Source organism: Fukomys damarensis, unplaced genomic scaffold (genome assembly GCF_012274545.1).
Source record: "Fukomys damarensis isolate Sample0158 unplaced genomic scaffold, DMR_v1.0_HiC HiC_scaffold_14, whole genome shotgun sequence".
NCBI classification, from domain to species: domain Eukaryota; kingdom Metazoa; phylum Chordata; class Mammalia; order Rodentia; family Bathyergidae; genus Fukomys; species Fukomys damarensis.
The window spans coordinates 26336648-26358838 of NW_022900926.1; the positions used below are offsets into that span (position 1 = coordinate 26336648).

Sequence of the window (22191 nt, forward strand, 5' to 3'; positions counted from 1 at the left end):
GGATTTGTTCACATGGCACTGGCCAGCCCCACTGCTCCATCTGTTCCCAGGGCAGAAGAAACGGCTCACCTAGAGCGTGAGACCAGTGCATGGAGGTCCTTGGCTATGGGGGCCAATGCCCAAGAGTGAAGCTGATCGTGCTCTGGCTCTTCTCTGTGTGAGCAAAGCATGTTCCATGCAGTGCCTGTGGGGCACAGTAACCAAAACACCCATCACCTGTAGGATGGGCTGACCCCTGGGCTGCCACTCCTGGGGGTAGGCAACTAGTATTATCTGACTGACAAATAGACCTAACTTTTCTTCCACCATGTCTGATCAAATCCTTATCTGCTATCTGCCCACTGTCAAGATTTGTAAGTTACCTTACCGTGTAACTGTCAATCATCTGTAATATCTGAAGGTTCGTAAAATTAAAAATCAAACATCTCTATATAAAAACTACCTTAAAGAGAGAAATATCCGAAAATTCCTAAGATTCTGTCACTTGAAGGAGAATCTTCTATGTATCACATCCAAATGGGTTATTTTAAATTTCTTTTTATTCTCTTTACTTTTCCAGGATCACAACCAGCCACTGTCATCCTCTGTCCTGAGGCATCTCCTTTCCCACCTTCTTGGTCCTCTCCTCACAATAGCTGGGAGGAGGATGCAGGGCATCAGCATTTGTTTCCCACACTTGCAAGTGGTTCTGATATGCTTCCAGGACTAACAACAGATCTAAGGGCTAAAATTATTAATCCACATCAGTAGAAATATGTGTTGGGGAAAAAACTGATTACCTCAGTCATTTCTGGCAGCTTGAATAAGAAGCAAGTAACAACAAACAGCAAGAAACTCCCAAAATAAACAAACAAAAATCACACAAAACCAGTTGTATTTTGAAAAAGTGCTTTGAGAATTTACTGTACATTTTAAACAATTTATATGTTGACTTCTACATGCTTACATTTGTGTAAAATATTTATACATATTCTTTACAATTTGTACATATATTAAATGGTTGTATCATAAACACTGTTTTTGGGGGATTTTAAAAAAGAAAAATCCAGCGGGGAAAATTATTTATAAAACATTAACAAAAACCCGTGACATTGAAGAACAAGAAGTTCTCATATTTGTGTTCATTTGATTTCCCCATCTACTTATTTTTTGGTTTCACTTAATTATACTAGCCCAGACTTTTCATTTTCCATAATTATTAGGTCAAGAAATGATAGGAGATCAGGCTGTAAGGCAACAGTGGAAGTTGGAGTTGCAGTCTGCAGGATAAAACAGTGAGTGTTCTGATTTCAAGTGGACAGCTGGTTTTGCTCTGTACTGTTAGCTGAAGTACCAGTGATCAGGAAACTATCTGAAGGTTAGGACACAGGGCAAGTATCACTTTACTGTTTTCTTTAGCACATAACCACACACAGTTCAGGATGCCACTTGTCTCAGTCCCTAAACTTTCCCTTGTGGTGGGGAGGGGACACACTAAACCTCTGGCTTTCATCTTTCAGAGAACACTGGCTGGTCTGCTGCTCTATATTGCAAACCAAGTGGCTGCCAGGCTATGCCCAGTACTTCTGTCCAGCGGACAGCTGAGGGAAGGGCAGAAGGGGTGGCAGCTTTGGGCACAGGAATCAGGATGGCTACCCACCCATAGGGGCAATGCCAGAGAAGTTTCTAAACAATCCTTCAACTTTCCTGACTTACTCTTTCTAGCATAGAACACATCTTACCGAGGATTAGGAACAGTGCAAGGAAACTGCGCTGTCTTCTGGTAGGAGCAGCAGGCAGTTGTGCCTGTGAAGGGACAGGCAACGTTTCGCTTCCCACACTCCATGAGGGGTACAGGTGACCTGGGGGCTCCACTCTGCTTCCTCCCTCCTGTGATGTAAGCACCTGAGTTGTAGCTATGCCAGCAAAGGGCGTGCAGCTTTCCTAAACAGACAGGAACCCCAAAGGACTGAGAGAGTTATAAAAATATACAAACATATATTTTTTTTATTCTGGCATATTTCATATTTTTAAGAAAGCAATTAGTAATTATCTGACATTGGGTATGAATTAGAAGATCAAGGGTAACATATAAATTACAGTCTTTTGTAAAATATAAGTGGGGGAACCTTTAATTCTCCATTCAAAATTCCGATAAATGTAAGTACTTTCCAAAAATATAGACAATTTCCATTGGTTTAAATAATGAGTGGGAAATGAACATAAGAAGATCATCACTAAATAACCTATTAACCAATGCATTTTGGCTGGTTTGTAAAGAGAACAGTTTTTTTCAACTAATTTCTTTTTGGTTTTCTTTTCCTTTTTTTTAATGATAGGAAAAAACAAAAACAAAACAAACACAAAACAAAAAAACTTTGAATTGCATTGCCCCAAGTCAGAAAGAAGCACTTCGGAGATTTCTTCATGTTCCATTCTGTTCTACATAACTGGAAAGCGGCTGAGGGCCTGCCTCAGCTTTTCTGCAATCTGGTAAAAGAACAAAACAATTTTGAGATATCATTATCACTCCATGCAAATCTTTGGTCTTTTATCCTGGCACCCACTTGGCCTCTGCATGGCTGCTGGCAGACCCCTCACCGCAGCCTTGCCACCACCTGGGACCCAACTGCCTACAGGAAGCCCTGTTCTAGTCTACTCGCCCACAGGGGGCCACAACTGGGCCTCTTCTCTGCATCAGCTCTATTTTCAGACCAGCAGTTTATCAAGAGACTGGTGGTGGCTCTGTCTTGTACACCTATCCAGAGTCCATTTCTCCAACAAGTAGGAATGCCAAAGACCTCCTGGGTGGCCATGACTCCCTGAATATACCATGCTCTGTTACTGCATGCTGTGTGGCCTCTGTTACCTGCTAATGGCAGACTGCAATTTTGTTTATGTGCCTATGCCTCCCCCAAAGAAACTAGGTGCTCCTTGAAGGCACAGATATATTATCTATCCTGGGATCCCAAATACCTGGAGTAGCGGCTTAGTATGTAGGAGGTACTCAATACAAGTTTGTTCCATGAACAAATATGCAAAATTTGATAAGGGTTACTCTGCCATAAAATTATGTCACATCTAGAACCTGGCAACATAGTATCAGCCACTTAAATTTATGCAAAGACAGCGATGAAAAATATGTTTTTTTAAAATTTTGAATTACAATGTTACATACCCTACTTGGGCTTGAAAATTCAACAAATCAACATTCCCAGAGTTTTAGGAGTTGCCCATCTAGCATATTCTCAGAGACAAATATAATCTGCTACATTTAGAATGCTGAAAGGCAAAGACTCATGGTACAGATTTATGAGAAAGTGTGCAGCAGGGAGATGCTGCCTGAGTTCTTCCCACGAGCACATCTCTCAAAACTGTTTGTAACACATAATTCACAAATATGCATTAGCACACCAATTATAGTGCCCTTTCAAGAATCAGCTACTGGAGGTCAGTGTTTTGGGCAGTGCACAGCCCAAGGGCGACATGTGCATGGATGCGCGTTAAGGGCTGACCCACCTTTACCCTCGAATGCATGGGAGTGGCACGGATGGGAGAACATATCACAGACTGGGCAGGCCCCTGGCAGTCACAGTAGAGCAACAGGCCTTTCCTCTGATGTCTGGAGCTCCATTTATAAGGTCTGTTTTCTATGCACCCTGCTAAGTAAAAGCATCACTATGTGTGGTCATGAAAGTTTAAGTTTTCACTCTGGTTTTCTGAAGGATGAATGTTGAAGGCTTTGCACTTTCTTCTGGTTTCCTTTGGGACACATGAAACCTGGGTCACACACAAAGGCTGCCTTTAATTTCTTTCCTCAGCTGAGGCTAGAGCCCCTGGACAGCAGCATGACCTCATCTCATTCAGCACTGTCATATGCAGAGGCACAGAGGCTGTGAAGGAGGGGAAAGCCATACAATTGGAGCTTCCTCAGGTTTTGGAACTAGTACCCATTGATCCAATACTCCTTCCTCAAAAGAAGCTCTTTCCAACCCAGTGTTACTCAAAAAGGAAAAGGTGGAAAGACTTAAAAGGGATTTTAGAAAACGAAACTTTGTTCAAAACTTAACCTCCTTTGATTTATTACTTAGTATTAAAGAATACAGATGAACTTCATATAGTTGAAGTTACTTACTATGAATCCACTCTCCTCTTGCAAGTGCAAGAGGCATGGAGTGGGTGTTCACTTACTGTTTCATAAAACTGCACTTGCTGCTCCAGGTACAGACGGATGACGCTATTGTAGTCATAGATCCGGTTACTATGAAAGTGATTCATCTCAGCTACAATCAAAACCAAGGCAGCGGTCAGCTTCCCTTCAAGATTTCAAATGACAACACCTGGTTTCTCTGCTTAATTGTGAACTAATCTAGCTTCTGAGCAGTGCCTGTTCTTAGCATCTCATTTCATGCAGTTGACAGAAAAACTTGACAGTCAACAGCAACCACTGCTTCCCAGGAAGTGGATGATGTTCACTGATGTGCATGTTAAATACTATGAATATCTTTCCTTCCTCTGCTCAAGCACGTGCCATCAACCCACACATTAAAACACAGGAAACATCCCTTTGCTCATCCTATTTGCTCAAACACGTTCAGATCTCTAACTTTTTACTACCAGTCAAACTATGCCTGAAATGATTACTCCCACACTCCCTTTGCATTCCATGGTTCTGGGAAACAGAGTCTGCTAAAAGCTGAGCTTTGAAATGTGACAGAGCTTTATGGTACAGGAGTGTAATAGAAGAAGTCTTCATGTCTCTAAGAGATAAAAATATACAGATTAAAAAATACAGATTTAATCAAGATGTCAATGTATCAGGTATACGTATAAAAAATTAAATATTACAGACATATCAACACTGGCATCTGGTAGGCAAGGGGCTTATGATGGCATTTTTAATTGGCTCTTATTTATTTAACTGTTGTTCACACTTGCATGTCTCTCCAGCAGGTGTGTCTGGGGGGGAACTGGGAGGCGAAACAGATCTCCATTAGCTACTCATAATGCTCTTTCTTACCTTGCAAAGCGTAAGACATGGTGCCGACTCGCTTCACCATAGTCTGTTTGTCTTGTGGAGTGATTTTACTAGTTGCAACTAGCTTATCACTTTCTTTCACTTTTTCTATTGCTCCCTGTAGAATATAAAATGCAATGATATTAATAAGAAAGCAAAAAGTACTAGTCATTAGTTTAACAATACTAACATGCTCTTTAACTCTCTTGCTACCAAATGGGAAAACAAGTAGGATTGGAAAGCATCTAAACGTAACTGCCTTTAAGTACCTTGCAAGCCAAAAGGATTAAAAAATGTAACTAAGCTAAAGTTTACAGTTTTACTCTACAGTAAAAGAGACAACCAAACAGTATACTGTCCTCTAGCATTTATATGCCACTGGCATTTTAAGAGTAGTATGCAATAGGAAAACAGGCATATTAGTAGGTGCAGAAGTCATGTAATTAAGTGTAGTGCAATGTATACCCATTGTCTGTCTGTCTCTCCTTTTATGAAACAGAGTATTTTATAAGCTGGTGCTTGAGTGGGCTAACTATAAGGCTTAATTTTATTTTGATTTTTGTAAGAGGCACTGAATCAATAGTTAGATGGAAGTAATTGCAAAAACCTGCCAAACATTTCTCATTCCAGAATCATCATTCTGCTTGTTTTTTAGGATTGTTCGGAAAGAAAAACTCAATACTCTGTGCATAAAGTAGGCTCCATTCCTACAACTCTAATTCTGCTGACATACATTCCTGTATGTAACTGCTCAGTTTCACATTACTGGAAGTTATTCAAAGGTGATGTAGCTATGCTACCACTTTGTGAAACCCAAAATGACAAAGCAATGCTCTGAAATGCTGACATGGCAACACTGTTAAGATCACAGACCAGTCCTTTGTAGAGCCTTTCTTAAGAAATCCAAGGACATCTCAATAAACAAGTACCACACACCACAGCTGGTGAGCTACTCGTGATGGAGGTAACACACAAATTTTGAAAAGGGGAAAGAAAAATTAATGAGAGTTAAAATGTGAGGACTCCCCAAATCAATTTTCAAATTTATCTTAAAAATCTTCCTTGTGGGAATTACAGTTGCTTTTTCATAAATAAAGATATAAAACTACACGGACGGCACTGTGTATGTCTGAAACCAATCTACCTGCTGTCCTCTGATGTGAATGCCTATGGTCAAGTTACCTTATGAGCACCAATGATATCTGGGAAGCAGCCGAGAAAGCCTTTATACTCATGGTTACATTCCATCAGGAAATGGAGATCTTTCTTTGGCTACAACAAGACACAGGCTGGTTGTTACTGGTAGAGGAATTCAGAAAATCAAGGTCAAGGAAACTAGTATGTGAGAATTGTATTAACCAAATTCTCCATGTACTGAGTGCTAAGCATTCTGATTAGTTTTCTTAAAAGAAAATAATCCCCAAGACTATTATGCTCTGAATCATAGATAGTAAAGAAAATGATAAAACATTATGCAATTTTTAGGTTGGTTTGTAAAATCATGTATTTTGTGGTGGTCCAAAACAACACTGTAGCAGACATCCCTGCCCAGTACTAGCGGGCTATGAGTGGTATATGCTGCTTCTTCTTCTTCTTTTTTTTTTTTTTTGGTACTGGGGATCAAACTACGGCCCTTGAGATTGTAAGGTAGGTGCCAGAACCACTGAGCTAAATCCCTAGCCCTGGTATATGCTTCTTGATTTCCCTAATTTGGCTATACTGTTTTACATCAGGAGTCAGACAGAAGCCCTACATGACTCAAATGGGCATGTCAGATAGCAGAGCTGGGCTAGTACTGCTTCTTTGCTAATGTCTGTCATAGAGGCCTAAGTCCTGGTCTATGAAGTGGCAGGGCTCTGCTAAGCTACATGCAGCTGAGGTCAGTGCGATCCCAATTAAAATCCTTTCCCCTGAATTATGGCATCTCTCTGACCTAGTGGTTTGCCAGCTAACTGACCCTGGTCCCACTACCTTTTTGCTCCATCCAAGCAAGATAAACAGTGCTTACTCCCTTACAACCCTGCCTGGTGCCATCATGCCAACTGTTTGGCAGTATTTCACTAGATGCTCCCTATTCCTTCCCATGGCTGTATTCAATAAATACTGGATGTTCTTAGGGGCCTTTGTCTTTGTAGCCTAGAGCAGCACCGATCAGTCCCAAGATCCAGCTCTCTAAGTTTCGTTTCCTGTTTTTATTCTTTAATTAGCCCTGGCTCACAGGAGACCAGCGCTCACTGCAGGGGTTCTGGTAATGTCCCCTTTCCTGTTCCCTAAATAACACTAAGAGAAAAAAACTTAGTACTGTATGTTTACAAACAGGCAAATAAGTTGTTACAATTTAATATTTGTATTTTAATACAGAATATAAAAACATTTTAAAAACCTGGTAATTCTCTTAGGTGGCAACTTTAAAATTTTTCCATTTTTCAAGAAGTCATCTGAAATTTTTAAATTTAAGGATTTAAAATAACTTAGATGATAATTCCCCTTAAGGGAACTTCCTATCTATAAAAAGAATAGAAATTAGGTTACAAAAGACTAACACGTAACAAAGAGGCCGGAGAGTATAGAAGATACATTTTTTAATTTATTAGCTATTAAATTCTAAGAACCATACATGACAGACATGGCCAAAGTCATTAACAGATGCAGAAAGGCGAAGTAGACTAACATTTTTTGGTTGCATTATAATCCTGGATGGGCAGGAGCAGACCATCAATACTGGAAGGCACTCATTTAGATCTTTCCTCTTCCCCATTTTCTTCTTTTTTTCTTTCTTATAGTAGGGATTGAACCTTGGGCTTAATGTATGCTAGGCAAGTGCTCTAGTGATGAGCTACATCTCTAGCTCTAGATTTCCTTGTTTTTCTTTTCTTTTTTTTTTTTGTTCCAGGGATCAAATCCAAGGCCTTAGGGACTCTTGACACTAAGCCACATCCCCAGTTTCATTTAGATTTTCTTTTTCTTTTTGTGGTAGTAGTTATTGAACCTACAACCTTTACACTGAGCTATATCCCTAGCCATTCACCCACTCATCTATTTATTACACACACAAATACATATTTTTTTAGACAAGGTCTAAATGACCCAAGCTGGTCTTTAACTTGCAATCACCCTACCTCAGCCTCCCAGTGTGCTGGGTTACAGATGTGTGCCACCACGTCTAGCTTTTCTAATTTGAGACAAGTCTCACTAAATGTCCAAGATGGGCTTGAACTTACAATCCTCTTCCCTCAGCCTTCCAGAGTGCTGAGACTACAGGTGTGCACCACTGTGTCTGGCTATTTAGCTTTTTTTTTTTTGTTTTGTTTTTTTTTGGTACCAGGGATCGAACTTGGGACCTTGCACTTGCAAGGCAGGTGGCAGAACCACTGAGCTAAACCCCTGGTCCTATTTAGCTTTCTTGACAGCACATTTATCCATCTACTTTGACTTACCCTAAGAAACACTATTATCAAATACATTTAACAAAGATATCTACCAAATGAAAAGAGGAAGATATCTATTTGGATCTGTCTTTTTTTTTTTTTTTTTTTTTTTTTTTTTTTTTGGTACTGGGGATCGAGCTCAGGACCTTGTGCTTGCGAGGCAGGTGGCAGAACCACTGAGCTAAATCCCCAGCCCTGGATTTGTCTTAAAATAGGTTTCAAATATGTAGATCAGAGAGCATAAAATCTTAATTGAATCTGTATGTTAGTACCTGTTCTGCCACGAGACTAGCAATTTCTTCATAAGTCTTTCCAGCTTCTGTTATTGCATCATTGAGATCTGTTTCACCTGAAAAGATTACAGTTAGTACTGTAACTAATGCTCAGATTTTTTACTGGCCAGTGGAAAGTTCTTCAAACCGGCACTGGTGTTCTTACAATAGGAGCCTGGCTCACTGTGGTGAGACGTGGTGTGAAGCTAGGAAATGGATGGATGGCAAACTGTTTCTAGTCCTTTTCAGTGAACAGAGTAGAGCACAGTGCATTTTTTAAAAGAAAGAAAACACATAATGAGCTCATACTGATATTTTCAATAAATTTAGGACTCTGGGAATTTTCTTAGTTTGTTTTAAAACTTTTATATTTAAAAAAATCTTATTATTAACAAATCTTTACCATACACTATGTAAAATAGTTTCAGACTATCAATACAACATTATATTAATTATATGATAAGTGAAAACAACTGAAATTCTTTTGCAGTCTTTCAGACTGCTATTTTAAGGTGATCTTAGCTAATTCCTCTCTAATTGGTTATGCCCTTATCTTGAGATATCATTCATGTGTTTTATTTTGCTTTTGGTTATAAGGGATCCTCTCTCATTTTGATGTAAATGTTTTCTAATAATTATGAAAAACATTCATATGTTTCCAAAGTCAAATCTACAAAACAAGAAATTATCAGAAGTTTACCTCTCCTCTCCTAAATGTAATCCTTTAAAATTTTAAATTAGTATTTCAATATGATAGCCTATAAGAATATGGTATGTTTCGTGGGTTTGGCAGGGGTCAGGTTAACAGTCTTAGTACTATTCCAGTGTTAGAACATACTGCTAAAAAAAGTGAAAGTGATATGAGCAATGTCCTCAGACATCAATCTCATTTATATTATCACAAGATCACATAGTGTAGCACTGATCCCAGACAGTACTTAAAATTCATCAGTCATCGTCCTTTGAAACAGGAGAAGCCACATGGATATGAATACAGTAACTACATGGTACTTAACATAAAACATTTGAGTAATTTTAACACTTGCGAAAGTGCTGTGTGTGATATGATGTTTAATAACATACTGGCTGACAGCACAACATGCAGGAATTGAAATGTGAAGGAAACTCAGTGCTCTCTGTAGGGATTAAAGGGAAGAGCACTCAGGCAAAGGACATAGACTACCTCTCACTGCCTACCTTCCAGCAGGGGGCCACTACCACTGTGGTGGCCTTGGTCCTGCTGTCACTCACATCTTCTATTCCTCCTTTCTCTGTTGTTCATTGTTTCTTTTCCTTTATGCTGCTTAGAGCTTTTCCATCCTCAGCTGTAGGTGAGTTCTGACACACAAAGGTGCCATTGAAGTTAACCAGTAGCTTCTTAGTGTCTCCAAAGCACTCTCTTCCTGTCTGGATATCACAGAGCTCCAGAAGTGTAACAGCACCTGGACACCTGACTAGTGCCCAGCCAGTGGATATGTTTAGTGCTGGCTTCCCATCATCTGCTTGTCATCCTGACCCAAAGACTTTGCTTGCTAATCTCAGGTTCTTCAGACTAACCCTAGAGGCTCTCTTCTAATCTGAATGCTGACTGTAAGACAGGGTTAGCCAGAACTATGGTACTTACATGTGGGAGCCCCAAATCTTACATTCTGGTGATGGACCAACACCCAAAGACCTGTCTGGATATCCAAAGCCCTGTCCTATTTGGGAATCAGAGTAAGCACCCTGGTGAAGTGCCAATCTATCACTGAGATAATTAATATACAGACAGGAGATACTCAACTTTAACAGGTACCACATTTTTAAAGAAGAACAACTCATAAGTACTGCCAACGTGAAAGTACAAGAAGTCCAACTACCACTAGGAAGCATACACAAATTATGCCTTAAGGCAACAAATGTATACTTAGTCAAACACTGTTCCTTGGAATGACCTTTTAAAAAATTTAGCCTTTTTATCAGAAAAACCTCAGGTTTGGCATACAGTTGAAATGATGGGTAGAATGCTACATACCCCAGCCACCTGTTATATTAAAATAAAAGAGCTATATCTGAGAGTAGAGGAAGGCAAACAAACAAAACAATTCTATACTTTTCTTCAAAGTCATAAAGTGAGGCAGTAAATGTCCTGAGTGTTTAGCCTGGCCAAGTGTCCCTCAGTGACAAGGGTGCTTCCACAGGCAAAGTTTCGCCTGCCTATGAGATCCTGGGGAGGTGGCAGGTAGGGTAAGATGCGAAAGGCATGTTCTCTCTTAAATATGGATGCTAAAAAATTGATCTCAAAATAGGAGAGAACAGAATAGTGGTAACTGGAGGTTAGGAAGGGTAGAAGGATAGAACAAGTTCAGGTACTTCTATTGCTGTATATCACAGTAGGGTAAGTACAGTTCACAATAGCCTACTGTACATTTTATGAAGAACTAGAAGAGAGTGCTGGAAGGCTCCAAACATGAAGAAATGATAAGATGGAAATGCTACTCTGATTTTATCATTACACATTGTATGCATGCATTGAATTATTATACTGTATTCCACAGATAGGTATAATTATATGATAAAAAGAAAAAAAATAATAAAAAATAAAGACATACCTTGATAACCGCTAGAACTAAACACTGTTGCTAAGCTCTGCAAGGCCTTTCCTATCTTTTGATATTCCTTAGGCAATGCTGAAAGAGAAAAAAAGAATAAATTGTTAACTGGTCCTCTTAGCAAACTGAAGTAGGATTTAAATATTTTCTAGTGATTACTTTATTATAATAAAAAACATCTGAGGCTGGGTATGGCAGTGCACACCTGTAATTCCAGCATTTGGGAGGCTGAGATAGGAGGACATGAGTTCATAAGGCATTAGTTCAAGGCCAGCTTGAACTACATAGTGAAACCCTATCTCAAAGAAAAAAAAAAAAGACACGAGATGGTTAAAAATAGACTATATTGTTTAATAAGTACTGATGCAAAAGTGAGTTTTTTTTTCCATTAATGAGTTCTTTAATCAACTGTTCTTTTTTTTTGGATACCGGGGACTGAACTTGGGTCCTTGTGCTTGTGAGGTAGGCAGTAGAACCACTGAGCTAAATCCCTGGCCCAATCAACTGTTTTTTATTTCTATGTGGAGGCTTGGGAAAATAAGGCGCACATAAACCATGAGCCAAAAGTAATGTGCAAATCAGTGACCAACCAGCCCACAATGGAAAGAATGAAGCCTGGCAAAAACCATGGCAGTGGGGCGCTACGAGGTGGGTGGTGGTGGTTTCTCCCGAGTAGGACGGATGACTCAGTGATTCCCAAGGTCCCACCCTAAGCACCTTCTAAGGTGCTAAAATGCCAGGATTCGAGGTCACTCCGGACAACCGCCAGAGAAATCTCCACATCTTCTCGTTTGCTCTGTTCATAGTCCCTCAGGTACACCAGTGCCTTTTACTGCTTGAGTACAAGCTGCAAGTTAGCAGGACACCTGAATCCAAACTATATCTGCTCAGTTAACTTTAGGAATTAAATTACCATTTTATGCTTCAGTTTTTGTCTCTTCCTGGGGTTAAAGACACAAACACACCTTGTACTTCATCATGTGGTTTTTACTTTACGTTTAGGAATTTTTAAAAAACTATTTTGTAAAAGAAGATATACCTGAGTGAAATCCTAAACAAACTGCCTCAATCTCTTCTCTCCCCAACAAGAGCAGCTTTATGTCAATATTCTTTATTTTATAAAGTAGGCTTTATGGATTATATAAGGCATGAAAATGCACAGCCATCAGATGTAAAAGGTTTAATTCTGTAAAAGAAATTATAATCCCAACTGGGTGTGTGCACGTCTATAATCCTAGCACTTGGGCTGATGCAGGAGGACTGCTGAGAGTTTGAGGCCAGCCTGGACTACATAGTGCAAGGCCAGTTCGAACTATATAGTAAGACCCTGTCTCAAACAAAACAAAATAGTAAATAGAAAACCTACCCTGGGCGTGGCTGTGCAAGCTTGTCATCCCAGCACTCCGAGAGGCTGAGGTTCAAAAGACTGAACCTGGACCGGGCAACTCTGTGACTTAACAAGACCAATAAAATAACAAAAAGGGCTGGGGCTTAGCTCAGTGTGAAGGTCCTGGGTTCAATCTCCAGTGTCACAAATTTAAAAAAGTAATCCTGTATTTGTGCGATAGCCTTAAAACTCTGAAGATCTGTACTCACTTTAAAATGAAGTTTTCAAAGAATACAGAGGCTTAAATGATTTGTGAGAACTTTGTAAGAGTTTTTATAACTAAAACTTTTACAAATAAATTCCTTTATTTATACTTTGTAGAACAGCGTCACTTGGACATCTGACAGCGTTATGCCATCATGAGCTATTTAACAACAGAGCTGCACAATTCTGGGTTAGAGGAAGTGGCTCAGAAGGGTGACAGTGCACATGAGAAGGATAAAGCGGGGAGATGTTCTCAGAGCCAGGGAAGGCCATGGCTGATGGGTCATTCTCCCTCCACAGCAGCCGGGTCTCTGACCCATCTACTATGCTTTCACCAACTATAATGGTTTTTTCTGAAAATTATACAATGTTACTAAACGGAAAAAGATTAAAAGTAAAATCCTAAGATTAAAAGCAATTGTGCAAGTATTCTCTAAAAATGAAAAAAAGAGGTTAACCTTCCATAGATTATAAAACCCAAAGTGACAGGAACTTTTTTAGCTAACATACTGTGTTTTTTTGGTACCAGGGATCAAACTTGGATCCTTGCACGGGAACTACTGAGCTAAATCTCTGGTCCTACAGTGTTTTTTTTTTTTTTGAGACAGGATCTCACTATGTAGTTGATATTGATCTGGAACTCACTATGTAGCCCAGGCTGGTCTCAAACTCATAGCAATCCTCCTGCCTCAGCCTCCCAAATGCTGGGATTACAGGTGTGCGCTACCACCTATAGTTTTTTGAGACAGGGTCTCACTATGTAGTTGAGACTGCCCTGCAACTCACTATGTAGCTTAGGCTGGTCTCGAACTCACAGCGATCCTCCTGACTCAGCCTCCTGAGTGCTGGGATTACAGGCGTGCACCATCATACCCGGCTGCAGTGTTTTTTAAAGAGACTTCTTGGACTGGCTTTGCAAGTTAGTTTTCTATTGTTTAGCTAGGGTGGAGAAGCAGGTCAGGCTAAGGGCTATGGGAGTTGCACCACTGTGGTTTGCTGCAGTCCCTTTTGGGTGAGGCAGGACCCTCAGAAAGACCACACCACAAAGCCCAGCCCAGAGGATGGCACTTACGCCCTGTGCAGCGTTTCCAGTGCTCCTGCCCCACGGTCAGCAGCTCCTTCACACCATCATCCATGGCCTTGGTGAATTTGCCCACAGCTTCGCACTTCTGTTCTCTGTAGGCAGAGAGAACCATCAGTCACACAAAGACTTATCTGTGCACTTGTTTTCCTGCATTAACAACTGTCCTTTGATTAAATCAATCTCAAAACAAGCTAGATTCTGGTTCTGCCACTTATATTTTAACTTTGCTTCCTTTCTTCAATTCTGTGTGAATTTTAAGTAAAATTATTCTAAGGTAAAATTATCACCTCAAATATCTTACAGAAATTTAAAGGATGGTAATGGTAGCTTTTCCTTCACTCAAACAGGAATTTAATGAAACACAGGTTAAAAACTAGGTGGGTCTGTACCACCTAGTGTTCCTAAGACATGAGCTCCTAAAGGGTATAAAGAGTACCAACTGGGCCAGGGATTTAGCTCAGTGATGCTGTGCCTGTCTTGTAAGCACAAGGTTCTGAGTTCAGATCCCAGGTCCAAGAAAAAAAAAAAAAAAGTACCAACTGCAAAGACTGCAGTACACTACTGAATGAAAAAAGCATAATATAAAACAGAATGTACAGCCTGGAGGATGTAGCTCAGTGGTAACATGTGGGTGCGAAGCCAAGGGTTCAATTCCCATGACGAATCAAAAATAAAAAGAAATTAAAAATAATTTTAAAAAATCAGAATGTATAGTGAGGCTACTTTTATTGAAATAGCTCATTTCCTAATAGCTATATACAGAAGGTTTGGAAGACTATATACCAATAGCATTAACAATTTTTTTATTCTTCCAAGTAAGTGGCAGACTATTATGCATGTTTTTTTTTTTTGTGTGTGTGTGTGTGTGTGTGTGTGTGTTTCCCCCCTGTATTTTTGGAAACACACAAGCAATGATTTCGTAAAAGTTTCTTAAAACTAAAAAATTCCAGGGCTGGGGATTTAGCTCAGTAGTTCCACTGTCTGTCTTGAAAGTGCAAGGTACCGAGTTTGATCCCCAGTACCAAAACAAAAAACAAAAACCACAAAACTAGAAAATCCAAGATTTCTTATTAGTTCTTATTTAATAACTTCAAAATTATAACTGAACCTGTATTAAAGAGTAAATGACTAAAAAGAGATTTAAAAACAGACAGAACAAGCGTTAGAAACTGCTTCCTTCAAAGCAGTGCTCAAAAGCTTTTGGCTCTGCTAGGTCTGAAGCAGGTGTTATGGCTCACTGCCACTTTGTTTCATTATACTTTATTGGAACCAACACTGTGTCAACTATGAAATCACTGACTTCAAGGTAAAGAGGAAGCAGATCTTAATCTGATGTTACGTTTAAAAGATGTTACGTCTATGTACACGGTGTTTTCTTTGTCATCTGCCTGCAAACCCCACTCATTTCATAAGCTCTCATCTTCGTCTGACAATGTGAATTCCAGCTGCGGCTATCCTGGCCCAGGCTGTCAGCCAAAGGGTGGATGCGCACTGAGAAGGAAAGTTTGGAAGCATCTCTTACATTTCTATTAAGTCCAAGTCAGGTGCCTCTGGTTCCATGGTGGAAAATATCATAACTCCCACCAGCTCATCTTTCTCAGCCTTCCTCTTTCCAGTTTTCCATTCCTGCAAATGACAGCAACAGTACAATATTAAAGTAGACAGCAGAATCAAACTGATCTTCCAAATCCCCAGAGTCAGCTCCCAAATTACTATTTTCTTACTTTTGTGAATTAGCAAAGAATGCCACAGCATGCATGTTTAGTGCCTGATTTCTTTTGCTTAACCTACATTCACACTGCTGTGCAGCTGTTGTTCACTCATTTCACCATTGTATAATCTTCCACTGTATGAATATTCCCTATTTTATTTATTCTCCTAGTGGTAACCACTCCTATCAAGTTGAATAGAATTGTGATTGTGATGCACATGTCTTCTGGTGGGTATGTACTGAATTTCTATCCAGTACACATCCTGGAGTAAAGATGCCGGGTCCTGACTGTGTTCAACTTCTATAGCTAATCCCAGACTGTTTTCCAAACTGTCTTACTCATTTCTACCCACACCAGCAAAGTGTGAGTCCTGGCAGCATCTTACTTCTCCAAGAAGACATTTGGCAAGGTCATTTTTATTTTAGCAAATCTGCAGAGTGTTGAGTGTTAATCCTCTAGTGGTTCTAATTTGCATTTCTTCAATTGTTAATGAACTTGGTACTGTACTTTTCTGTTTGTTGGTGGTTCAGATACCTTCTTTTCTGAAGTACATTATCAAGTTTCCTACTGGTCTGCTGGGCTGATTATTTTTCATATCATTTATATGGGTTTTCATACATTCTAACACGTAGCCCTTTGTTATTAATGTTACAAATATTTCCTACTTAGTAGGTTTTCACTTTTAATGGCTCTTCTGATGAAAATAAGTTCTTAATTTTAGTGTAGTCTAACATCCATGTCCTTCTGTATGGTCACTCTTTTTCATATCTTATTTCAGAAACCTTCCCTATGCTAGGGGTATGAAGATATTCTCCTAGGTCACCTCCAAGGAAGCTCATTGTGTTGCTTTTTCTTTTCACATTTATGTCTCTGAACCATATAGAATTACTATTATTGGGGGTACTGGGCATCAAACTTGGGATCTTATGCTTGCAAGGCAGGTGATGGCACCACTGAGCTAAATCCCCAGCCCTAGAATTATTATTATTTTTTTGGTGGTACTGGGGATCGAACTCAGTACCTTTTGCTTGTGAGGCAGGTATGGTACCTCTGAGCTAAATCCTCAGCCCTCCTAGAATTATTAAAAAAAAAAAAAATTTTTTTTTTACAATGGAAACTCTCAAAGACATAGAAAAACTGAAAAGTATAAGTCCTCACAGACTTGGCTTCAATTATTAGCATTTTATTAATCTTTTTAAAAAATATCAGTTTTATAAGAGATACACAGACATTACCTATGTGTAATTTCATATGATGCAGTTTCCATAGTGATTTTAGTCTACATATTTTCCAAGACTGTCAACAGCTCTAAATAAATAATCTCTAAATATTACTAAAGAAGTAATCCTTTTTAGCCAAGTATGGTGTTGTATGCCTGTAATCCTGGATACTCGCAAGGCTGAGGCAGAAGGATTGCAAGTTTGAGGCCAACCTGGGGCAATTTAGAAGACTCTATTGAGAGAAATAGAGAGAGACAAGGACACAGAGAGATGGAAATAACCTTTGTCATCCAGAACTTCTTTGGTGTCTATTTCTTTCCATATGACATAGTCAAAGACCACCAGAGGGACAAAGAACAAACTCCTGAACCCTTAACTTATTACTCATCAAAAGCATGATTTGTGTTTTCTTCTGAGGCAGTCAGGGACTTAAAAGTAGTTTTTGCTAAGAACTGTCATTTTTTTTTTCATATGGAATGTTACAGTTTATATCTAAAATGTCTCCTAAAGCCTCAGGCACTCCAAAATGGGGCTTTTGGGAGTGGGTGGATCATGGGTGTATAATATTAGATTAAGGATGTGATAGATTAGCCTACTGATTGGTTTAGCATGGTTCTAGGTGTGGCTGGGAAGGCTCACCCTAGGTATGGGTGGTAACATCCAATAGGCTTGTAGCCTGGATGGCATAAAAGCAAAAGGGAGGCTCGCTGCTGTTGCTGTTGCTTCCGGCCTGCCACACCATGAACTGTTTCTCCTCTGCCATGCTGTCCTCGCATGAAGCCAGCCAATTGTGGACTGAAACCTCTACAAACTGTACAAGTTAAATTGAACCTTTACTCTTTTGATTTGTGGGTGTTAGGTATTTTGTCCCAGCAACAAGAAAAGTAGGCAAGACATGGGCCTATAAATGCCCAATAGGTAATTTAAAGTAAAATAAGGCTTGGTCTTCATTTTGTGAAAATGTGGGTCAAATCTTTCTCAGTTCTGCATATAAGCATGTTAAGTCACTTAAGGAGTATATGTCTAAAAGTTGGCAAAACAAGGTTTATTAGACCTAAATTTACCTTACTGTTGAAGACAGAAGATGCTAGGATAAGATTACTGACATTCAGCATTGCCCAGAATCTCCACTGCCTTAAACTCAGAGTTGTCCTGGATTCCAGCACAGCCTCACAAGACTAAAACTGCCCCTCTAAGCAAGAGGATTACTCACATGGGAACCAAACTGCTCTTCAAGTCAGGAGCATTCAATCTGAGGTACAGAATGAGGATGGGAAATAACTAGATCCTGGCCCACCTCAGCTAATCTTTAAAAACTGACCTGCTTTTATGGGCAGGCCAGTTGAACCCCTACATCAGAGTGTGCCACTCTAGCTACCAAGTGGGCATACTTTCCCTGTATGCTCTTAAGTTCCTTGTTAAAAGACCAGGTTGATCTTTGTCAGAACTATGCTCCTCTGATTTTCATCAACTTTTAATCAAAGCTTTTTCTTATAGATTTATTCTTTAGTTTTAATATTCTTTATCACTAAAGCAAGGAGCTATGCTAGCTTGTGACACATTCTGAGGGAAGAATTTTATTTCCAACTTTCTTGCTAACTGGTTAAATTTCTTCAACTTTAGCCTTTAGAGTCCTGTCCAAGAACCGCTGCTGCCGCTCCCAATATTTTTCCTTGAAATGAGTCTAGAATCATATGCCTCCTTTGGTTACAATGTCAGCTGCCCTCCCCTTCCACTAATATTCAAAGAGTGGAAGACACTGTCAGACTCCTGTCTTACTATTCCTGCCACAGTGCAGAGAGATGGCAATTGGTCTTGAACTTGGCCTCAGGACTGTGAACTAGGAAGAAGGTGCCTGAAGCACTGGCCCCACCCCTCTCATGTGGGTGGCTGATCTTATTCTAAAACAGTGAGTCCTTTCCATTCTACTGACTCGCTGTACTTTTTCTTATTTTAAAGGAAATCTCAGACATAATATAGTTTTGTCCATAAATATTTTGATATGTGTCTTTAACAGGTGAGGCTGTTTAAAAAGTATGACCACATTTCACCTTTCCCTGTGATGCCCCAGAGGGGCCAGCGTCATTTATGGAAGACTACTCCTTCCCTTCTACACTCACTGCTACTCTGTTCTGCTCTTCGGACATGCTTCTGTTCTTTATGCCAACACTACATTTTTCACACTATTTTAGTTCTACAGTGAGTTTTGATATCCAGTACAGTTATCCTGCTACTTTTTCTTCCAAGAGCACCTTATTACTCTTAGCACTTTGATTTTTTTACACATGACATCTTTATTGTTCTTCAATTCATACTGGAAAATTGACTTAGGACTTCTGTTAATATCTCATAGCTTTCAGTATCGATCTACTGTACATTTTCTTGGTTTATTCCTAGACATTTAATACTTTTGGTACTATTATAAATGATGGCATTTTTAAACTTATAATTTGTTTATTGCTGAAAAACATGGAATTTACTGTATCCAGCTACCTTAATAATCATTTATTTCTAGTAATTTATATGCATATTCTTTGGAATTTTTTTGGTACCAGGGATTGAACTCAAGACCCTGCACCTAACAAGGCAGGTGCACTTCCTGCCCCTGAGTAAAATCCCCAGCCCCTGGGATTTTCTGTGTTTATTATACTTGCTACTAATAATCAAAGAATGACAGTTTTTCTAGTTTTACACTACCATTTAGCTTGTGGTCCAAAGAGAACAAACATTTTGACAAAAATCACAGAAGTAGGTAGAAATAGAGGCGAGACTAGAGGTCAGGGGCCCTAAGTTCTTTTTTTTTTATTCTCTTGCACCATTTTGACAAGCTGATCAGACTTTGAAAGTGGCAGTCATTAAACAAAACACAAAACAACCAATGTCTTCGATTTATTATTTTTAAACTATTCTATGCAGAAAACATGACCTTCAGAAGTGTTTTATAAATCAAATCCTTGGAAAACCAACATAACGAGCCCTTGTTAAAGTCCTGTGGGAAGCCAGAAGACGATAAACTTGAAGCAGCTTTGATACAGGTTTTGTAACAAACAATTAAAACTCAGAGAACTTAGTTTCACTACTATACAGCTTCAGACATAAATACTGTGAATAAATTTCTCTTTTTAGCAGAAAAACTAGGGTGTGGTAGAGTAGCTTGCAAAGCTAACCTATGATCTAATAGATACAAATTAATGAAGAAATGCTTGGATACCTCAGTATTTTATTGGTGACATAAAACAAACTGAATATACCAGTCTTCTCTAGAAAGAAGCAATAACTGAAACTGAGGCCCAAATATTTATACTATGGTAAGTGCATGCATATGTCTGTTAAGCATATATAAAAAGAGAGTCCTAATATTTACACTTTTTGCAAGTATCTTTCACTTCAACAAGGGAAGAAAAATACTATAAGGAAATTTAGCAGGTAAATCTCTGGCAGGTCCAACAGGGTACATGATATTCTTTTATTTGATAAAAATAAAAATAACTGTAACATTTTTTCCAGGATCATAATATATTTAGCATCTGCTGCTGCTTCTGAGCTAATTCATGCTTTTACTCTTTAGAATGTTTTCTAAAATAGGCAATATTTGTTATGAGAAGAGGAACACAACTATGACAGAAGAAAATGACAATAAATATCTTTAGAGAATAAAAAGTTACAATAAGTACAGTGAAAGCTTATTAAGAGAGAAAACTATTTTCAAGACAGTGATGAGATATCGAGCAGCCAGTTTTTCTTGATTGTAATGAGAAAGAAATGACCAGTGGCAGAGACTGTCCAAGGGGGAATGGGGGGATACAGACAGGCATTTACTTTGGACTCAACTAGTTATGAAGAAATGATGACTACAGTGATGGAGAGGGATGGTTCATCTTTGACACTACTTTACTTCTAGAAGCTGTGGCACTGTTAGGTCAAAGGGGACCAGAGGAATTCCCTTCACTTTATGCTAACAGCACCTCTCATATCAGTTGGGGTCTGCCCTCTTTTTAAGAGCACCTTTGAGAAAACTGCTCATCCAAGTTAATCCACTTTGCCTGCTTACCAGCCCATGTCTAAGACCCCTCTGGCTAACAGTTTTTTCATACTGCAGGACTACCCGCTATGGTTGGGATTTAGGTTTCTGTCCCTTTCCTGTCTTTGGAGGGAGTAAGAGATAATTAAGCAACATGCTTTTAACTCCTTTCACATATGCCTGCAGTGTGACTGTGAGAACACTCACTTTCCTGACACCATATGATATGGTCAGCTGTCTTACCTTCTCATCTCGGAAGTTCAGGAACTGCTGGAAGACTTCGCTCTCTGAGATGACTGGGTGCCGGCACATCCTGGTCATCCAGGCCTGAAGTCTCTCCATGCGCATTTTGATAAATTCCTCTTCAAAGCGACCTGTAAAAGACACATCAAGAGTGAAACAGAGCTTTCTATGAAGTGAACTGCAGTTATGTTACAAAAGCTGAAAAAATCATTTCTATGACCACTGGCCACTTGGTAGAAAGCTGTTTTATAAAAGGCAAAACCACGGTGATTTTTCAGAGCCTTAATGAGATATGAGAAAGTTCAAGAGATCCACAGGAAAGATCTGACACTCTATTTAGTTTAAGAATCAAATTTCAATTTAACACATTAAGAAATCTTTTGTGACAAGAGCAACAATTTTAAGTCTTACCTTGATATGATAAACTATCTCCAACTGGTACACAAACATCAGACCAGCTCCTAGGTGGCCTCATGAAGTCTATACGAAACAACCGAATCAGTGCTCTGGAATTAACCAAGTCCAAAGGCCACCTGAGAAGTGTATATACTTGAAAACTTGCTGAGCTTTCAGTATGACTGTAACATTCTGTGGCTGCTCCCTTCTCTCCTTGCTTCTGTGTGCCTTCCTCCCCTGCTGGAGACAGGGTGGAGCAGGCTGTGGGGACTGACACTGTTGACTTCCTTGCTGGGGTCTGAGGGAGCTCATTTGATGTGGAGCAGTGGGAGATGCTCATGCCCAGTGACAATTTCAGAGGTGGATGTTGGCGTAAATGGACCAACTAGCCAAGATAGCTGGACCAAGCATATGCAGGCTGAAGCTGTATACAAACAGTGCAGACTGGACAAGGTTAAAACCAGCCACAAGCTTCTTACATCTCTTAGGCTGCACATACATGGAAAGGAGAATTTTAAAAAGGGGCCTAGGAAGTCAGGTACCAAGGCATGTGCCTGTAATCCCAGACAGCTGGGAAGCAGAGGCAGGAGGATCACCTGGGTAAGTTTAGGCCCAGTCTGGCAACACAGTGAGGCCC

The 22191-nt window shown here is 39.6% G+C and overlaps 1 protein-coding gene across 1 annotated transcript in view; it reads right to left on the bottom strand.

The window, feature by feature from the left end:
* Positions 1–922: 922 nt before the first annotated feature.
* Positions 923–22191, bottom strand: part of Snx9 (sorting nexin 9) — a 90070-nt gene continuing 68801 nt past the window's right edge. The window contains exons 10-18 of the mRNA XM_010625221.3: positions 21159–21289; positions 15485–15588; positions 13951–14054; positions 11288–11365; positions 8697–8773; positions 6179–6268; positions 5000–5114; positions 4171–4262; positions 923–2469 (exon numbers count right to left, since the gene is read on the bottom strand). Coding sequence (XP_010623523.1) covers positions 2422–2469; positions 4171–4262; positions 5000–5114; positions 6179–6268; positions 8697–8773; positions 11288–11365; positions 13951–14054; positions 15485–15588; positions 21159–21289 — 839 coding nt within the window. The 3' untranslated portion in view covers positions 923–2421. The remainder of the gene's footprint in view (positions 2470–4170; positions 4263–4999; positions 5115–6178; positions 6269–8696; positions 8774–11287; positions 11366–13950; positions 14055–15484; positions 15589–21158; positions 21290–22191) is intronic.